The 21,235-nt window shown below is 45.4% G+C and overlaps 2 protein-coding genes across 3 annotated transcripts in view; one reads left to right on the forward strand and one right to left on the reverse strand.

The window, feature by feature from the left end:
• Positions 1 to 1,402, forward strand: part of GLB1 (galactosidase beta 1) — a 76,143-nt gene extending 74,741 nt beyond the window's left edge. For both annotated transcript variants that reach the window (XM_031469831.2, XM_064496801.1), the window contains exon 16: positions 861 to 1,402. In XM_031469831.2, coding sequence (XP_031325691.1) covers positions 861 to 1,112 — 252 coding nt within the window. In that variant the 3' untranslated portion in view covers positions 1,113 to 1,402. The remainder of the gene's footprint in view (positions 1 to 860) is intronic.
• A 16,876-nt stretch (positions 1,403 to 18,278) lies between these two features.
• CCR4 (C-C motif chemokine receptor 4) lies at positions 18,279 to 20,850 on the reverse strand. The gene has a single exon (XM_064496805.1). The coding sequence runs from the start codon at positions 20,848 to 20,850 to the stop codon at positions 19,768 to 19,770; it is 1,083 nt and encodes a 360-aa protein (XP_064352875.1). The 3' UTR covers positions 18,279 to 19,767.
• Between the last annotated feature and the right edge of the window lie 385 nt (positions 20,851 to 21,235).

The following is a 21,235-nucleotide window of genomic DNA, read 5'->3' on the forward strand; positions in this document are numbered from 1 at the left end:
GTGTGAGAGCGCCCCTCCTTTGCTCTTTCTGTCTGTATCACAGAATGTTCCGTCTCTTCAGCCAACTTGTAAGTCGCCCGTGGGAGCCCAGCCTTGCACGTGCTGAGAGGCTATGCAAGCATACCCGCACCTGGTCCCTGTTCTTGAGGACTTTCCCCTCCCTCTCAGTTTGGTTTTGGAAGCAGTTTCCACTCACAGAAGTAGCTCTGGCAGCTTATAGGATCACCTCTGCTCCTTGAAGCAAGTCCCCACCCTCACTCTGCTGCTGTGTGAAAACCATCAAAACACAGCAGTAACACGGACACCTACCTGGGCGGGCCCGGTCTCTCCTTCCTTGACCCCCACATCCTTCTTGTTTGGGTGCGGCTCTGGGACCTGTGTGCATCATGACCCGCCTGGAGGAGGCCAGAGCAAAGGAGGAGGAGCCCACCTCCTTGAGGAGGCAGTGAGCCAGCTGCGTGCAGAGGAGTCAGGGGGAGGCTGGTGTATGCGCTCAGGCAGCACCCCCACCCGACCCAGAACGAAGTTCAGAAGCTTGGTGAAATTGCCACAGTGCCGTCCAGTACTGACTCGGATGGTGTCGAAGCTGGTCAGAGGGACAAACGCGTATCTCCCTGAAGCAGGGCGGGGCCTGGGGGTGGTTTTGTGACTTCTCCCACTCAACTCCTGCCCAAGTCGGGCGGTCATCTTAGCAGGAGCTGGAACCCAAACTGGGCTGTCCTGGCTCTCGGGCCTCACCTGTGCTGGGAGAGCACCTTCAGGGAGCACTCCCTGCCTCCCCCTCCTGCATCAAAGCTTTCATGCTCTCAGGGTGGTCCGAGCAGCTGGGTTGAGGGTTTTTTCTCTCTCTCTTTCTCCAGGGTCAGGTGTGGATCAACGGCTTTAACCTTGGCCGCTATTGGCCAGCGCGGGGCCCCCAGGTGACCTTGTTCGTGCCGCAGCACGTCCTGCTGACCTCGGGCCCAAACACTGTCATCGTGCTGGAACTGGAGAAAGCGCCCTGCAGGGACAGTGGCCCGGGACAGTGCATGGTGGAGTTTGTGGACAAGCCAGTTATTAGCGGAGCCCAGACCACCAGCCGTCTCAATGCAGACCGAAACCAAGCGCCATAGCCAGAGAGTAGCCCTGTGAAATTCTAGCCTTGCACATACCTCACGTTCCCCCTTGGAATGCCAACCTTCACTGGAAAATAGATCCGTGTGGGTGTTATCACCTGAAGCTGCCCTGCAGCCTCCTGGTGCCTGATGTACCCCCCTTGTCTGGCTGTGTGGACGTGGGGGTGGGGGGGCGGGTGGCAGTTAGGCACCTGCAGATTTGGAATGGGAGCTTTCAAGGTCTTTCTGATTTTCACTTTGTAAGAATCATGCTGTCTTTTTATTAAATAAAATTTGTGTTCAAATGATATTACTGTTTTTAATGTTGAGCAGGCATTACCTTATAAGTTCTGATTTAAATCATAACTAGACTTGAGTGGGCTGAATAAGCCACTTCACTGACTTGAGGTTGGTTCAAAGGAATGGAAAATAGTCTTGTTTTGATCTAGTGGACTATTGCTTTTCTGATCCTTGTTTGACTTCCTTTTGAATTTCTATGATATCTACTAAGTGAGCCCATCAATAAAACTTAAAATGATTCTGCAAACGACGGGCTGGTGGAGAGCCAGCCAGCCTGGTGCTCTGTGCGGAACGAGTTGCGGAGACACTAAGTCGGTGATGGAGACCTGTATTTATTTACATGAAAACACGTTCATGGTATGTCATGTGAAAAAAGCAGATCACCTTAAGTTTGAGCCCATTTTGTGTGTTTAGACATAAGAGCTGCACGTATGCACACACTCAGCCCAGGCCTGTACGCACGTCAGCAGACACATGCACACATGTGTGCAATCACTGTGCACGTACTTGGACGTGGAGGGGTGCGTGAGACGCCTGGGGCACCCTGCTCTCACATGTTGGGCACCTGTCCTCCACCATGCCCTGTTCTGAGAGCATACTGTACATTTGTAACCTACTCATCCCTCACAACAACTCTGAGTAACATACTGTCATCTTCCCCAATTTACCAGGTCACGTGTCTACAAGTGGCAGAGACAGGATTTGAACCCTGGTCGTCTGGCACTGGTGTCCTGATGCACGTGGCATCCATCGTCCATCAATGCATGCCCACACTTCCCCAGGACGAGACTGCAGCGACATACACAGAATCGCCAACATAAGCATATCTGGGTGGTGAGTGTTTGAGACATCATTTACCTTTTCTTTTTGGCTAACCTGTATTTTAAGCCCTCTACAGAGAACATGTACATTTTTTTAAGGGAGGCAGAAAGGAAAGATTTCTGATGCTAATATACAGCATCTTTTCATGGGGGTGGGGGGGGGTGTGTTTTTCTCTGTCTCCTTGACATCCTGAATGACTATCTGGGATTCAATGGGGAGTTTTGAAACTCTAGTGGAGCCGCTGCAGGAGGTGGATGAGGGTGGAGACAGACTGAGACTGGACTTCTACTCAGGACCATCTTCCACGGCATCTTTTGCTGAATGCCCTGCATCCTTTGGATGTTGGGCACACCCCAGGGCGAAGGGCTGCTGCATGCACCCACAGCCTCATTGCATCACTCCTTCCACCACCGAGTTACTGAACATTTAGAAAGCGCTCACGCAGGATCCGTGCCCAGTGATACGCTTTGGGAAGTTGTGAGACAGTTCCCTTTACAGCCGTGCGCACACCGGTAACTGTACGTCCCCTGTCCCAGAGACTCCCTGTCACGGGGGCTCCAGAGGCGCAGGCAGTGGAGTGAAACCCCCCCATCAGTATACGTTTCCCTTCCCTTCTCTTGTCTGATCTTCAGAACCACACCCTACAGCAGGCAGCGGTAAGCCCATGTCACAGGTGAAAACATTGGCGCTTCAGCGAGGGGCGGCGTGCATTCCAGTCCTGTCGATCCCCATCCAAAGCCAGAGTGTCTCGTCTTGTTCGTGTGAGGGAATCTTTTGGGGCTCTTACAGCATCATGACGTCATTGTTCAGAATGTCATCTTCTGGAAAACAGAGCTTTAGTACATAAATGGTACCAGTGGACTCTATGCAAACCCGTTCAGCTCTCTGGAACACCTCTCAGGGACATACATTTCATTTTCAATGTCATTCCTTCCTTTTTTTTTTATTATTGAAGTATAGTTGATTTACAATGTTGTGTTAGTTTCTGGGGTACAGTATAGTGATTCAATTATATATATATTCTTTTTCTTCAGTATCATTCTTAAAATACAATGTGCCTTCCACCGTTCCTGATTTCTTTTTCTTCCTTCCTTCCTTCCTTCTTTCCTTCCATCCTTCCTTCCTTCCTTTCTTTCTTTCTTCCTTTCTTTCTTTCTAAGTGGAGGAATTTGGGATTGAATCCAGGACCTCGTGCATGCTAAGCATGTGCTCTGCCCCTGAGCTACACCCATTCCTGATTTCTTGACTCTGTAAGGATGCTACTTTTGAAAATAATAAGGGCAGTACCTTTATTGCCTGCTCTGTAAACCTGTTCTGTTAAATTTATCTCAAGCTGATTTTAATATTTCAAAGCTTTCTAAGCAGGCTTGAGCTAACCCAATGGTAACGCCAACTTTCCTGGAACATTACCCTATTCCTTGGGAACATCATGGCCTTTTCCTTTGTACCCTCCATTTAGATGTACAGCCTCCGGAAAATCTTGTTTTGAATAGCTTTATTGCAGTATGATTTACATACGATAAAATTCACTCCTACGAAGGTACAGTTTGATGAGTCTTACTTAAACTTACACAGCCACCACCACAAATCAGTTTCAGAACACTTCTTTCCCCCCAGACGGTCCTCTCGTGCAGAAAGTCCTCATTTCCACCCCCTACCAGGCAAACACTAATCAGTTTTCTGTCTCTATAGTTTTGCCTTTTGCAGGAATTTCATAGAACTGGGATCACAACATGTAGTCTTCTGGGTCTGACTTCTTTCGCTCAGAATGATGTTTGAGGTCCATGCCTGTTGTAGCATGTTCAGGAATTTTTTTTTTCCTTTTTCCTGCTGAGGAGCAGCCCACGTGTGGACAAACCACAGTTTGTTTATCCATTTATCAGCTGAGGGGCATTTGAATTGTTTCCAGTTTGGGGCTTTTAGGAATAATGCTGATCTGAAATCCAGGCACCATTCTTCACGTGATCAACTGTTCTCATGTCCCTTGGGTGGAAACCTAGGGGTGGAATTGTTCAGTCACATGATAGATGTGTTTTAACTTTTTAAGAAACTGCCAATTTAAGAGCATCCTTTTTTTTTTTTTTTTTTTTTGGTGGGGGGAGATAATTAGGTTTATTTATTTATTTACTTTATTTATTTTTAGAGGAGATACTGGGGATTGAACCCAGGACCTTGTGTGTGCTAAGCATGTGCCCTGCCACTTGAGCTATACCCCGCCCCCTCAGAGCATCTTTTTTGAGGCTGGAAGGAATGCAGGAGCGTCCGAGTCACGCTTGGTGGAGCCCTGCGGTCCTGGACTCGGTGCCCCTTCCTCTTCTGTCTGTCTCTGCCCTGCTGTGTCAGCCTGGTCAGTGTTTCTCTCTCTGTCAGTTGTTGTTTCTCAGCAAATCCAGTTAATTCAGAATGAAATTCTTTCGTGTTTAGCCAAGTTTGGGTTTTCTTTCATTGTTTCCCCAACAAGCAATCGGTCTTCTGTCAGATGACACAAAATAGGAAATGATCTTGTGTGGTCTTTGTTTCTTGCCTTATTATCATTTAAAGAAAAAAAGTCATTTCCTGAAATCACTTTTGCAGTCAGGGTGAGGGATTCTGTCTAGTCTGCGGTAGAGGAGACGGCCCGTGTGGACCGGGCGCTCGTGGGCCGTGAGGAAAGTCTGGCCAGTGTCCAGATGCTCAGATGAGGTGGCTCTGGGTTAAGCCGGGCCTCTGCTCTCAGTCTGACTGGGCGTTTTCCCGGGTTGTCCCCTCCCCACCAGCCTTCGCGCCCTGAGGTTTGTTAATCAGATACGAGGCTAGCAGCCGTCAGATTGTCTGTAAATACCCAGTGAGGGTCTGAACTGGTTCCCCAGCAGACAGCTGCTCCACCTACCCACCCCTGGGGCTCTCCCTGGGTGAGGAAGCCCCCAGGAGCCCCAGTGCCCTGACTGGGAACCCCCGCGCCAGCAGCACCGTCCCCCCGGTGAAACAGACAGGCTCGGGGACAGACACAGGGCCCCCGCTCACTCCATCACTTACCGTCGGCATGATCTCAGGCAAGTGATTCACTTGTTAAGCCTCACTCTTCTCATGTCCTAAGTGTGGTTCCCACTTGTGGAGTTTTCACGTCCAAGGCAGTCCTCACAAAAGCCCCTCGCGCGGCGCTCCTCGTGTGGTCTGTGCTTGCTGAAGGCTAGCTGGATTCTTTCCCGTCGCGCTCCTCCTCGGAAGCACGTAAACAATCATCTGGAAAGCTGGGGGCCCGCAGGGAAGAAAAGCCACCAGGAGGCACCAGCCTCTCCGGGGATCCCCTTGTGTTCAGATCAACGACGTGCCTCTTCAGACCAGACACCGTGCTTGGCTGAAGGACGCAAAGCCAAAAAAGACAGTCTGGTATCAAACACGGACAGAGACTGGAAAGGAGGGAGGGAGGCTCCACGGAACGGAAGAAGGTGGGTCGTCCCTCAGGACCCGCCAGCACAAGCCCGACCTTGCTGGGGGCAGCCTGCACCTACGGAAAACACTGGAGATCCAGTGTGGACCTCAGAGGCCCGCGCGTAGACCCCAGGGTACGCCACTTCCTTAAAAACTCTGTTCACCTGTTCTCAAAACTTAAGCAGATTTTCTGGTGGCAACGTATTGAATTCCTCGTCCAAAGGGCATTTCTCCCCCACTGAGTGCTGTTCTGGCTGTGGTCAATACGTTTGCATAAGTGCCATGAAGCAACTATTTTGTGATGCCCTTGATTCCACAGATCAGGAACTCAGACAGGCCCAGCAGCAGGATGGCTTGTCTGTTCTGTGACATCTGAGGCCTCTGCTGGGTCCCAGAATCATCTCGAGTTTCCTTCACTCCAGACAGCATTTGGGCTATGATCTCATGGAGGGAAGAACCTTTTATAGAAGTAGGGCACGTGATACGCAACCCAATTTTCAGTTCAAGAAAATTGAGAGAGAGGAAAGATTGTGATTTACCCAAAATTGGGGGTACCGAACTGAGACTCAAGTCTCTGGCCTCTCAAGCCCACATTTTTCCCTTGATGGATTGACTGGGCTGCAAGGAGAAAGTGTTGTATTCCACTTGATAAAACTCAAAATCACAGTAGAACAATATTTCAGCCACGTCCCCTGGCTAACCATCAGGCTGGGTGTGAGCTGTAGCCCCAAGAGTGTGCGTGTGTGTTACGGTGAGCACAGTGGCCTGCACCGAGGTGAACACAGGTCAGGAGGTGTGGAACCCTCTACCCTGGAAGATGACTTGCTCCCAAGGCCGGGACTCCCTCCCCGACAAAACCCACCACTGTAAGAGCCCAGCCTCTCTTCTGCTTAGATCTGTTCTTTGACACTCAGCAAATTCCCCAGGAACTAAGCTGAACTCTTCTGGGAGCAGCGGGTTTCTCTGCAAGAAGCGAGCAGAGAGGTGTTACATGGACTTGTAAGTTCATCAGTCAAATGGTGACTCTCGGGTTTTCTCTGGAGGGGGCTCTTCCTTGAGGTGAGGCGGGCAGAGGAGACCAGGCAGGGACAGAAACGCTGCAGACTGACGGCACCTGAGCCCTTGGGTTGGGAGGAGCCTCTCGACACTCCCAGTGGGTGGCTGGGCTCATCTGTCCGCTGTCTGCCACGCTTCTTGACAGCAACACACATCTGTCGAGAACAAATACAGTAAAGTATCAGAGCAACCACTCCAAGGAGGTCATTTATAGTGGGTTGGGGGTCCTCGGGCCTCTCCCAGAGCCCCCAGTGAACTTGATGGGTCTTTCATGGTTTTGTGCTTGAAAATTGAGATTGCCTACTGCCTAAATGCCAAATCCTTCCCCTAGACAGGATCTTTGCAGTCCTAAATGTCTACAGAAAAAGAGAGCTAGGTGGGAGACAGTTGGGTGGAGGACTAGTCTTGTCTGCCTTCCTGTTAGAAGATTCTGGAATGGCCTGACAGGCTGCTAGTGGGCAGGTATTTCCTGCAGCACAGCTCAGGCCCTGTCCTGAGGTCACTGTGGGTTCATGTTGGTCTCGTTACAAACTCTACAGAAGCCAGCCTGGTTAAATAGGGAATTCTGATTGTTCAGGAGGACAGAGGTGGAAGCTAGGAAGAAAGGGGATGGAGAAAATCGTCTGACTTTTTTCCCACTCTGAACACCAGCCTTTTACATCTCATATCTGAGGAGGAACCACCTGTGTCTGGGATTCAACTAGAACCATGCCAGCTCCCCACTCCGGGGTGAAAACTCAGTGCCCACGTTACCCTGATAGCAACAGAAGTCGAATGTAAGTACCATGCAGTAGAAGGAGACCAAACGTTCAGCCCCTCCTCACTGAGAGGACCCTGCGACATCATCTTGGTCTCAGCTGCTCCTCTTTCTCTTGGTGACAAAATTCTACCATTTTCTGTTCCCAAGTTTTGAGGCCCTAGAATCACCCTTCTTTGTTTCAGAGACCCTAGTGTAATGCCTTGAGGATCTTCAGGTCTTTGTGCCTGAAAAGTCCCCAAGATCCAGGTTTTGAGCATAGGTCAGCCTTAGGATGGATTTATGGTCTAAATTTGCATCACTGGCATAGTTCAGTAAACGTCAGCTGATGAAGTTAAGTGTTCTACAGGACTGGTAATTCCCCTTTTTGTCTGACAGAAGCAAACTCAAAATCATCTTTGGAATAAGGCCACCTTCATCCTGCCTCTTGGGCGACCCGCGTTGCCTGGCTGAACAGCAGGAGAGCAGCCACGGTCAAATATGACCAAATACACAGGAAGACAGAGCAAAAGAAACAAACCAGCAGAAACAGACCCACACAGGCTCCTGATATTGAAATTATGAGACATATTTTAAAATAAATATTCCACAGTATTTAAAGACAAACGACCTTGAAGATAATCCGCAGGGGAGAGGAAACTCTACGGTGGGACATCACAGATTTGTAAAAGAACCAAGTAGAACTTCTGGAAGTGCAAAATAGAATAACTGAACTTTAAAACTCGTTGTATGAGGAAACAGAATCACCCAACCAGTCAGCAGCACAGAGAAAATCTGGGCTCAGGCCTCATCTTTTCCCTTCCCTCCCTCCCCTTTGTCATGACTCATCGCACATCAGATGATTTCAGTTGGCCAAGCAAGGCCTCCGTCTCTGGTAAATTGTCCCGAAGAGCATTTTGCCTTGCGTTTGTTCATCTGCTAAAAGAAGGGGAAGAAAGAAGGCTCGGACTTTCTGCAGGACTGTTACAAATTTACTATTGATGACAAGTTAAAATTATAATGGAGTCATCACAGTTGAGGTGGACACACAGGGAGCTGGTGGGCCACTGAGGGTCTGGTATCAGGATGTCTCTGCCCCGCTGAGAACTTGAACTTCCTCTGAACTGGACCAGACCCAAGGACACCACCATCTGTATTCAGAACACCCACCAGCAGCAAACCAATGATCTCAAGGTCTCCTTTTGTAATTACGCAACCATTTCAGACCCCAACCAATCTTACTTAACAAGCACCCTTCTTTCTAGCTCCAGTTATAATTCTTGATAAACAACTCAAATAACTCACCGTAACCTTGTGGGTTTTGCCTTTGTAAGCCTCCCTCATTTTGTAGTCTGGCGGAACACAATTCAAGTGCTTCTTAAACCTGTGTCTCCCAGGCTGCAGTCCTAACAAACCCCAAATAAACACTTTTTAAAAAAATTTCAATCAGTTCTCGGTTTCTAAAATTTCGGTTAACACTCTTACGTCACCGTCCTCTGAATTCCTCTGTTTGCAGGAGTCTGCAATACAAGAGCTTGTTTCCCTTCTCAGCTCTTGAATCTCAGAAAAATTTCTTTCTTTCTTTCGATTGCTGTTATTATGGAAAACGGTAAGGAGGGAATTATTCTTTCTGGCTCCCACTTAAAGAAAACGCGCCCCACCCAGTCCTTCCATGTGTCTCACAAAACCCCTCCACCTTCCTGCTAGATATGCTAAGAACCTCGTCAGTCTCTTAGGGACACCTGCCCTCCTCCAAAAAGAGCCTGTTGTTTTTCGTGCTAACTGTGGACATTAAGGCAACTCTCTCACCCAAAGGTGAGACAATGGACAATTTCCTGTTTTGGTGACACTTGTTCTTAATACTGGCTCTCCCATCAGCTTAACAGCTGTGTGGTCGTGTGGTTGGCATGGAGCTTCTACAGAGCAGTCCTGTGCTGCGAAGCAGTTGTCAGTGATAACAACAGCCATCAAAAAAGAAGAGAAACTTCCATCTTTTAAGGAGACAAAGGACACATAAGTAAACATCCAGGGCACTGGGTCAGAAAATCATCCTTGTGGATTGGGGCCAGGCTGGCAAAACATCCTGCGAGCCTTAGGGGCAGATGAGAAGATGGCTAGGACGCTCATAAACTCCCACGTGTCTTCCAAGAACTAGGTTCCCTGGACGTTTATGAGTGCAGGTGCTGTTAATCCCTTCTCAGCTTACATCCCCCGTTATGGTACTCAGCTCATAATATTGTAGCTTTTGCTTTACCACTGACCAGAGAGCCTTCAGGACAAGTACCATGTGATTTTCACTCTTGTATCCTTCCTTGGTACCCAGTACAGCACATCTAGCCCATAGCTGGTCCTCAGTCAATGCTTCCCGGATGAAAAAATACTTCCATGTCTGCATCCGCAGATCAGGAGTAGGTCCACGTGTTTTCAGCCTTCCTTTGGCCATGTCTAACACAGATGTCAGCTGAGGTGGCCTTCTCTTTAAAAAAATCTAGATAAGATTTGCCTTTGAAACCTTCCCGAGATTTCTGTGAACCTCTGGACGGCTTACTTTCTCATGGTTTCCTCTGGCTAGACATTGTGCCTCAGCTTCCACCGAATGAGTTCAGCTCACGAACGAGCTCACCATCCCACACATTCTTTTGCAGTGTCTTGACTCATATGTGGAACTGAGTCCCTTGAGTTTCGCAAAAACGTCACCCACATTGAGCCTTTTCATCTTTAGAACTTTAGCAGAGGCTTTAAGGAGATGGGGGTGAGAGACGGTCTACAGAGCAACGGCAGAAGCTCAATAGTAGTGAATATTCGATACTCCAGTTTTTACAAGACGTTCTGCCCTGATCCACGCCGCTGGGCCATCCTTTTTTGTCCTCACTTCTCTCTTCTTCCTTGTCCACTTCCACCTCTGATTTTCTAATAATTTTTAAATTAAACACATCCCATCTGTACTCCTGAAATGACACATTCACCCTTCTCCTTCTAGTCCAACTTCTTAGAAAGGGGCGCTGAGAGGGAGGAGGCTTCCGTGGGCTCAGACAGAGGGAGAGAGGAATCAAAAGGAAAAGCAAAGGGTCAGATGTCAGTGAGCATCCCTGAGAAATGTCCCAGCACTGCCACCTCCCATGGGCAAGCCCTTGGAGTTGGGAAACACAACAGAATTCCCACCAAGGTGTTGAGATCTGAGCCAGGGGGGCTTTTGCGGGGAGGAAGCAAGATCCCTGAGTTCCCCATCACGGCTCAAGGGTGGAGGCACACAGTATGGGTGTCTGCATGTGGACCAAGGTGTCTTCAAGAGTTCCTATGTGCCAGACATGGAGTGGGGACCAGAGGTCTCCCGTGCCAGCTGGAGCAGCACCAAGTAGCCAGGGCTCTGGCAAGTGCTTTCCCTTGCTCAGCCCTCTGAGGAATACAGGAGAAAATGGAGAGTTTCCAGTGTTGTGGGTGCAGTGCCAGAGGATCTGAGAAGTAGCCTTGTGCAAGTCCTTAATGGAGAGGAGTGGGTCAGCTCAGCAGGTCACTCCATGGATTGATGGCCCAGACAGGGTGAGGTCCATCTCAGCAGGTGCTGACATCAACAGATGACCAAGACCAGAGAGCCGTGCCAAAAATTGTAACATCGAGTATCACTGAAGGAAGGGGGAGTGGGTGAAATGCTGAGTTGACTGAGATAAAGTCCGTACCTTCTGGGAGAACTGGGGTCTCAAAATAGAAATTAATAAGTTCAGTTCTAGAAGGAAGTTAACTGCTGACACCCACATAACGTCTCCTAACACCTTTGGGTAGGATCAGCACTGTCTGGTGGCAGCAAATGTTGTAGAATCTTTTGTTCTTTGTTAGTGGGTGTTATTACTTCCTCAAAATGGATCGGCATGTTTATTTAAAAATATCTCCCACGTTATTTTATTATATTGAGTACATCTCAAGTAAGCTCTTTTTTGCTGATTTCCATCGCCCAGATTATTCCCCTCTCTGTACCATTATTCCTTCGCAACTGACATCCTACCACACACCAGAGGCAACTACTGTGATAAATTTTTTTTCTCCATAGGTCAGTTTTCCCTGTTCTATACCCTTGTATGAATAGCATCAGACACTGTGTGCTCTTTTTGTGTCTGGCTTCTTTTGCTCAACATCATGTTCCTGGGGTCCAGGGATGTTGCGCACATGAATGGTTCCTTCATTTATAGTGCTGAGCCATGGTCCATCGCATGAATATACTAAGCTTGGTTATCTGTTCTCCTGTCCTAATGGACAACTGGATTATTTCCATTTTGGGGCTATTAGGAGTAAAACTGTTACACGTTTTCATTAAACACTTTTATTGAGCTTTAATTCACACACCATAAAATTTCCTCATTGGACATGTACAGTTCAGTGGGTTTTTCAGCATATCCCCAGAGAGGCACACTCATCACCATGATCTAAGTTTAGAACCTTTCCTCACCCTCAAAAGAAACCCCCACTCGTCAGCAGGCACTCCCCAACCCCTCTCCTTCCTGCCCTAGACAATCACTAACCTACTTTTTGTCTGTACGTTTGCCTAACCCTGGGTCAAGAAGATTTATAGCTATGTTTTCTTCTAAGAAATTTACAGTTTTAGCTCTTACATTTAGACCTGTGATCCGTTTTCATTTTTTGTGTGTGGAGTGAGGTCGCAGTCCAGCTTCACTCTTGGGCACGTGGCTGTCCAACTGTTCAAACGCCAGCTGTTAAAAAGACCAGTCTTTCCCCCGTTGAATTATCTTGGCACCCTTGTCAAAAGATCAATTGACCATAAACATGAAGGTTTATTTCTGGATTTTCGGTTCTGTTCCCTTGATCTATATGGCTGTCCTTATGCTATACCACCTCGTCTTAGTTAATTAACTGTAGTATGTTCTCCAACTTTGTTCTGGTTTGAGATTGTTGGAACCCTTCTGGGACCTCTTCATTTCCACAGAGCGTCAGCTTGTCAATTCGTGCCAAAATATTATAAAAGCCAGCTGGGACTGTGATAGGGATTGTATTGAACCTAGAGGTCAATGTGGAAGTATTGCCATCTTAAAGGTGTCTTTAAAATACTGAATCTTTTAATCAATGAACCCAAGACGTCTTTGCATTTATTTGTCTCCTTTATTTCCATGATGTTTTCTAGCTTACAGTGTACATGTCTTGCATTTCTTTTGTTAAATTTATTCCTAAGTATTTCTTTTTTTTTGATGTTATTATACATGGAATTGTTTTCTTAATTTCATATGTAGATTATTCATTGCTAGCATATAGAAATATAACTGATTTTTTTTTAATGGAGGTACTAGGGATTGAACCCAGGACCTCGTGCATGCTAAGCATGTGCTCCACCACTGAGCTCTACCCTCCACACTGTAACTGATGTTTTATATTGATTTTTGTATCCTGTAATTTGCTGAACTCATTTATTCGCTCTAATAGTTTATTTTTTACGGATTCCTTAGACTTCTCTGCATAAAAGCTCATGTCATCTGCAGATAGACATAGTTTCATTCCTTCCTTTGCAATCTGTATACATTTTATTTCTTTTTATTGCCCTTTTTATTTCTGACAAGAACCTCCAGCACAATATGATAGAAGCGGCCAGAGCAGACATCTTTGTCTTGTTCCTGATCTTAAGGGGAAAGCTTTCAGTCTTTCGCCATTAAATACGCTGTTGTGAACATTCTTGAACAAGTCTTCTTAAGGACTTCATTTCTTTTGAGTAAACACCTAGGTATAGAATTCCTGGATTCCAGGGTAGGTAAGTGTTCAACTTTACAAAGAATTGTCAAAAATATTTTCCAAAGTGGCTTTTGTACCCAACCATCTTTTACTTAAATTCTTTTCTTTTCTTTTCTTTTTTGGTTATTGAAGTAGAGTTGATGTATAATGTTGTGTATTTAATTTCTGGTATACAGCATAGTGGTTCAGTTATATATATATATATATATATATATATATATATATATATATATATATATATATATATATATATATGTATGTATATACATATATTCCTTTGTCATATTATTTTCCATTATAGGTTATTACAAGCTATTGAATACAGTTCCCTGTGCTCTACAGCAGGACCTTGTTGTTCAACCATCTTTTAAATTTCTCCCATTATATATCACCTATCATCTCAATGAGTTCTGGAAAACAGGAAGACCTCCAAACTGTGGACTTCTTGCTGCACCTTAATTGGAAATCTTCCTTGTGACAGACCCAACAAGGCTATAACCCTCTAGAAGTTTCCAAGGAACAGTTCTTTTGTCTTCAACTTAAATCCACTCCCCATGAGCTCACTCTTTGCTTATGGCACCAACCCTCTCAAACTCCTCCTCAGTCACTCCCCCAAGAGCAGCCCTGCTGGACCACAACGTGCACCACTCGAACCCCTGTTCACTTTATTTGCCTGGCTGTTTTTGTGGCAATGTCATTACAGTTAGGAGGAATCCCTCTAGCCGAGGCAACCATGTCGAGAGGGGGTGGTACAGTCCAGGCTTGGTGCAGATCTTTTTCCTGCCTGGCGTGGCTCCAGTTCTAGTCTTGGTTTATCTCCAGTGTGATCAAAAGAGTGCAAAGATTCCGCAGGCTCCCACGGGCTGTCTTGTACCCATCTCAAACGGTAAACTCTGCTGCCCGCCTCGGGACTGACATCAGCACCTTCTTCAAAGCACCGCACGTCTCTGGAGGCAGGTATCATATCAGGAGGAGCGCGCACCTGCTCACCTCACCTGTGAGCCCTGTTTTCTAGACTGTCTCTCTGTGGTCCGTTAGTCAGCTCTCCTTAATCACAAGGTCTCCTTCTTTTTATTTTCCTTAAAATGGAGATATTGCTCTTGTTTTGGCAGATTGTGAAAATAAGGCATGTTTGTTTAACAACATAAAGAAGCCTAGAAAGTAGAAAGCATAATTCTTCCCTTTATAAAATGGCTAACATCGATAATATCTCAATAAATCTGGAAAAAAATTTTAAATGACTTAACAGTTTGAGGTTTAAGTTTGAGTTTCATCCTTCCAGGCTTTTAAAATGCACTTAATATAGATCATGGACAGTTCTACATGGTAGTAGGTTTATAGCTAGAAATCATTCTTTTCAATGGCATTTTCCATAATATGGATATACATTAATTAATTTTTATTATTAAATATTTCAACCATATAGAAAAGTACTGAGAATAATGTAATAAACATTGATGTGCCACTTAATTGTTAGGAAAAAAACACATGGGAATTTAGCATATATTAAATGTGACAGACAGGCACATGAAAAGATGCTCAATATCATTAATTACTAGAGAAATGCAAATCATAACCATGATGAAATATCACCTCACACCTGTCAGAATGGCCATCATCAAAAAGTTTACAAACAACAAATGTTGGTAAGGATGTGGAGAAAAGGGAACGCTTGTGCACTGTTGGTAGGAATGTAAACTGGTGCAGCTACTATCAAAAACAGTATGGAGGTTCCTCAGCAAATTAAAAATAGAACTACCATACGATCTGGCAAGTCCACTTCTTTTTCCAAAGGAAACAGAAACACTAATTTGAAAAGATGTATGCACCCCATGTTCATTGTAGCATTGTTTACAATAGCCAAGGTGCTAAAGCAATCTAAGTGCTCATCTATAGATGAATAGATAAAGGAGATGTGGTAGACGTACATACAGTGGAGTATCACACAGCCATAAACAAGAATGAAAGCTTGCCATTTGTGACAACATGGATGGACCTAGAAGGTGTCATGCTAAGTGATATACATCAGGCAGAGAAGGACAAATACTGTATGTTATCACTTATATGTGGAATATAAAAAACAAATGAACAAAACCAAAACAAATGAGCAAACATAACAAAACGAACAGAGTCATAGACACAGAGAACAAACAGGTGGTTGCCAGAATGCAGGGATTGGGAGGATGAATTAAACAGGTGAGGGAGTTTAAGAGGTGCATACTCCGAGGTACAAAATAAATGAATCACGGGTATGAAATGTGGAGAAATATAGCCAACAATTATGTAATATCTTTGGTGACTTTTTTTCTTTTATTTCATATCTATATGAGATGATGGGTGTTCACTAAACTTACTGTGGTGATCATTTTGTGACGTAGGTAAGTCCAGTCATGATGCTGGACACCTTAAACACTGATACAGTGCTGTATGTCAATTCTGTCTCAATAAAACTGGAAGAAGAAAATTATCAAGAAAGTACAGAGAGTTCCCACATACCCCTCATCCAGTTCCCCCATTATGAATATCTTACATGACTGTGGTGCATTAATTATCCTTAATGAACCAATATAGATTATTATCAACTAATGTCCATAGCTTATTCAGATTACGTTAGTCTTTAGTCAATGTCCTTTTCTCTTCCAGAACGAATTACATCTCATTGTCTTGTCTCTTCAGGCTGCTCTTGGCTTTGACAGTTTCTCAGACGTTCCTTGTTTTGAATGACGGTCACAGTTTTGAAGGGTGCTGGTCGGGTATTCTGCAGAATGTCACTCTTTTCCAATTTGTACACCTCTTATTTATTCTTACAGCATGGAGCTAGCACATCCAGTGAAATGTCACGTAGAAATGGTGAGAGCACGCTTTCTTTTTTTTGATAATTACTTATTTTTATTGATGTATAGTTGATTTACAATGTCGTGTTAGTTTCTGGTGTACAGCATAGTGATTCAGTTATCTGTCTATCTGTCTATATTCTTTTTCACATTCTTTTTCATTGGAGGTTATTACAAGGTATTGAATATAGTTCCCTGTGCTGTACAGAAGGTCCTTCTTGTTTTTTGCCTTTTGTTTTTAGCTAGAATACCTCTGAAGCACCCCATTAAGCATTTTGAACTGAGATGAACATATTTGATCATGGTAATGAAATATTGTATTCCTATCCTTAGGTAGTATTCCTATCCTGAGGATAGTCAGTATTATTTTTCTCAGTGTCTATCTTTGAATTGTTAGGTATGCTTTTGTGTGTCTGTCTGTGTGTGCGTGCGTGTGCACATGCATGTGTTTCAGGCAGGATGTCGGTAATTTTCCAGGAGGCAGGCTGTTTTCACAACCCGATGACTCTCTCCTTTTCTACTGCACGGAGAAAGATTGCCTATTCCAAATTTAAAATTATACAAATCTGCTTCCTCCACTTCTCTGAACCAAATAGGGGCTAGGAGGGCTTCTGACTCGAGTCCTGATCAGAGCAGCGCCTGCCCCTCACGGCGTCCCCTCCCTTTAGGAAACTCATGCAGGACTCCAGAAGGTCTGTCAGTGCCCCATCCTCTCCCCACCCTCTCTTCCCCTTCCCCCACAGTTTGTGCCTGATAGAGGCTGCTTTTAGTAGTCCTTATCTATGTTTTGGAGTCTGAAAAGTATCTCTCCAGGTTTGATTGAAAATGGAGTTTATGGGGGTTTTAATTCTTTCTTCTTGCTGTTATTTTACAATTTTCCGGAGAAGGCGAAAATGCAGACTTCATACCAAAAGCCTTAATGAAGTCATTTTGGACCCAAAGACCACCCACTCATTTCTGGAACTAGGAGGCATTTCAACTAGTCTTTGAACTCTGTCACACCAAGTCTTATTAGAAACATAATGGGGATTTTGGAGAGAGGACTGGTGAACTTTGTGTAGTGAAATAGAAACTTGAATTGCCAGTATAGAGCTTTTAATTAAGAGATAAGGAAATTCACTCATTCACTAAAAAATAATTGAACAACTGCTCTGTACTAGGCATTTTGCTAAGCAGTTAGGTGATGATTATTATTGGTGGAGTTAGTTAGTCTAATTCATTATTAGAATATTTCCTCTGAACTCAATTTCTTGGGGTGATAAACCAACCTTATCTACTTTAGGATGGGGCTGAAATGAGTCTCAATATATGAAAGCACTTGGTGGATTTCTGATACACTGAAAGGGGCATTTGGAGCCATTAAAAGCTTTTAAGGAGTAAAGTATTGTGACCACAAACATGGATAGAGCTTGCGTCTGGTTCATTTGGGCCCAGGAAGCCACTGACCAATGCAGAATACGGGATGTCAGGTGGCTGTGGCATGGCCAAGGGTAGAGTCGGGCTGTGACCATGACAGAGTGGTATAGGGGACAATACCTCAGGGCTCCACGCAGGCACATTTGGGGAGCAAAGGTGAGACTGACCACCGGAAGCCTCCGAACCAAGAGTCAAATGGGGGTGATGGCCAGAGGGCAATGAATGGTCAGCCCCGATGCAAGACTAGCGCCCTCGTTTCCCCCACCTGAGGTCAATTTCCATTTATATTAGGTGCTCACTTGCTCCCATGTGATCCAAAAGTTTCTGGGTTGTTTTTTTTCATATCTCAATATACCTTTACTTATTATTTTAATTGAAGTAGAGTTGATTTACAGTGTTGTGTTAGTTTCTGGTGTACAGCATAGTGTTTCAGTCATACATATATATATATTCTTTTTCATTATAGGTTGTTACAAAGTACTGAATATAGTTCCCTGGGCTATAATGTAGGACCCTGTTGTTTATCTGTTTTATGTATAGTAGTTTGTCTCTGCTAATCCCAGATGCCTAATCTATCCCTCCCCTGGTTTCCCCTTTGGTAATCATAAATTTGTCGTCCATGTTTTGTAAATAAGTTCATTTGTCTCAGTTTTTTACCCACGCTAATCTCCAAGTGTTGCTGTGGTGACAGGATAGCGACTTCTTTCCCCGTCCCAAGTGGCGATCTCAACGGTGAGCCCTGCATTCTTCCCCTTGGGCGCATCCAGATCACCTACCACAGGCAGGTCTTGTAGGGAGATGATTAAGTGAGACAGTGGGAGGGTTGGAGGCTCTGGTTCTCACCCCCATCAGGGGACCAAACACAGACACAGCCGGGAGAGACTATACACAAGTTTATTTTATTGTCGTTGATTGGATTTCTATAAAGGCAACATCAGTTTACTCTTTTAAAATCACTTTTCTGGAAAACAAATTTTGGGGAAATGCATTCTTTGTAAACGTAAAGCGTGCAATAATGTGTAAATTTACAAAAGCATGTTACACTGGTTAACTCAGGTAATAGTTTGCAAAAGTGATTTTGTTTTTGGAGAGATGACAGGTGTCCCCAGACTCTGCGAAAGTCTTCACTTACTTCTGATTAAGGCTGTGAGTGAGAACAGGGATTTCTCTTAATGGTGTAAAATGATTAGTTACACAATTAAAATGACTTGTAAGAAAAGACTTACCCAACTTTTGAGTCATCCAAAAGTTAAAAACCAGGGCCAATATTTTAAAAGAGAAGATGACACTTTTCACAATTTCATAAATTTCTGAAAGTCATTTTTATGCCACACGAGCAGTAACTTCTCATGGACTATGCTCGACTCACTTGACGGCAGACACGTCCGCATGGTTAAAGAAGCACTGTCACACTTGATTAGGCCTTGTTATTTTTAGCTTTGAAGGTAATGTTTGTAAACAAGTAACAGACCCCAAACAAATGTATCTGGGCCTGTATATTATTTTTTAATTTGAATAGTCAACTGTTATAATTGAAACATGTGCACAAGCACATGAAACTTTGAATTTCCACAAGAATGTTTGGTGTTTTTAATGCTCTGTATTTCATATTTGGAAATCAGACCATGCTAATGCCTTTATATCCTTATACTTGCAATTAGCATTAAAAGTTTGGCTTCTGTTAACAAATAATCCTTTACAATAAAAGAATCAAGATCTAAGTTCATGGGGGGAGGGTACAGCTCAGTGGAAGAGCCCATGCTTAGCGTGCACAGGGTTCTGGGTTCATACCTAGTATATCTCCATTAAAAGGAAAAAAAAGGTCTAAGTTCATTATTTCATTATTCATTTCTGCATACACTTGGCTTCATGGAATAGATCATGCATCAGATATATTGTTGGAAAAACCCTGGGACAGCATGAAGTTTTCTAGATTGTTTCACAAAAGCTGGAAATTAATTAAAGAAAATGTGCTCATTTTCACAGCAAGAAGTAGCAATTTACTCCATCAGTCAATTCTCTGCAATTCCTTTTGGAGAACCCCGTGAGTTCAGGTTAGAAGAGAATGGTCTTCCCTCTCCAGAATTATCTGTATCCCCAGGGAAACACTGTTCAGGATCCTCCCCAGATCTATGCATCCCAGTAGGAAAGCTTGGTAGAGCAAGGACGCCTTGTTCCAGGTGACTGGTCACCCTGATCTTGTCTGCGGCAGGAGGAAAACTGACTGCAGGGTGAGAAGCCCCGATCTCTGCAGTAGATGGAAGTCTTCTTCCTGGCCCTTGCTCAGGGAACTCTTAACTGCAATACAGTTTTAAGGAAGCTCTTAATTCGGGAAGCTTATTAACTCTGTTTTCTGCATTTTCATTTTCTACAGAGCATCGTGGAGATCATGGTCCACCGTGGACTGCGTGTAAGATGAGCTGGGGGTCTCGGGGGAGTAGATCTGGAGGAGCGGACAGTACTGACAGAGCACAAAAGTGCCCTTGCAGGTTTTGAAGAGCTGTACGATGTACTTGCGAAATTTCTCCCCCAGGAAGAAGTAGATGACTGGATTGAGGCAGCAGTGAACAAAAGCCAGGGTCTCTGTGGCCTGGATGGCATAGTCCAGGTGTCTCTCGAAGGCGCAGTCCTGAAGGACCTCCAGCTCCACCAGGGTCTCCAGGAAGAGCACCACGTTGTAAGGGGTCCAGAAACCCAGGAAGAGGACCACCACGGCGAAGATCATCTTCACCGCCTTGTTCTTCTTCTCGTTTTTACAGTGCTGCAGGGTCCTGATGATCATGGAGTAGCAGAACAGCATGATGGCCAGGGGGAGCACCAGCCCGAGGATGTTAATCTCCAGGGAGCTCAGGACCTTCCACCGCGTGGAGTTGAAAGAGTACTTGGTCTTGCAGTAGGTGTGGTTGCGCTCAGTGTAACAGGTGCTGAACAAAAGGCCCGGGAGGGAGGCGAACACCGCCACTGACCACGTGGCCAGGCTGGTGATGACCCCGGACGTCAAGGTCCTCGCTCGCAAGGAGAAGACCGCGTGCACGATGGCCAGGTACCTGTCGATGCTCATGAGCGTGATGAAGAAGATGCCGCTGTAGAAGCCCACCAGGTACATCCAGGAAACCAGCTTGCAGAGGCCGAGCCCGAACACCCACTGGTCCGCAGCGTAGTAGCCCCAGAAGGGGAGCGAGAGCACGAAGAGCAGGTCCGAGATGGCCAGGTTGAGCAGGTACACGTCGGTCATGGACTTGAGCCGCTTGTACTTGAACAGAACCAGAACCACCACAGAATTTCCAAGCAGGCCAAACAGAAAGACCAAGGAGTAGAGCGGCGGCAGGAAGAGCCCCCCAAACGCCTTGATGCCTTCTTTGGTGCAGGGCTTGGGGATGCTCTCGTAGAGGTAATAACTGTTATAGATGCTTTCATCCAGGGTGGTGTCCGCTATATCCGTGGGGTTCATGGTCAGGCTTACAGGCTCCTCGAGGCAGGTCCGAGCCCAACCAGACGAACCTAACAAGGGGAGGTGCCAGCAAGGTTTCCGTAAGAGCAAAAGCAAATCCAAACGGTTCCGCGCGCAGAGTCCTCGTTCACCATCCCGCCCTCCCCACCCTTCAAGGGCAGAGTTCTTTGAATTGAAGGGCAGTGCCGTCAAGTGAAATAATCCTGCTCTCTTGGAGCCAGATTCCACATTCCAGCTCTGCCACTGTTCTTACCTCTCTGCTAGAAGCTCTGGTTCTCTTATTAAGTGGCGTTAGTAAAACTTCCTTTTCAGGGAGGTGTTTTTCAAGGACATATTGCTAAAAGACAGTCTGGCATTCCTGAAATCACTTGCAGGGATGACAAGA

This window comes from Camelus dromedarius, chromosome 17 (genome assembly GCF_036321535.1).
Source record: "Camelus dromedarius isolate mCamDro1 chromosome 17, mCamDro1.pat, whole genome shotgun sequence".
Taxonomy (NCBI): domain Eukaryota; kingdom Metazoa; phylum Chordata; class Mammalia; order Artiodactyla; family Camelidae; genus Camelus; species Camelus dromedarius.

What these genes read in the sequence shown, in the direction of transcription:
- CCR4 (XM_064496805.1), bottom strand. Translation starts at nt 20,850, where the DNA reads ATGAACCCCACGGATATAGCGGACACCACCCTGGATGAAAGCATCTAT.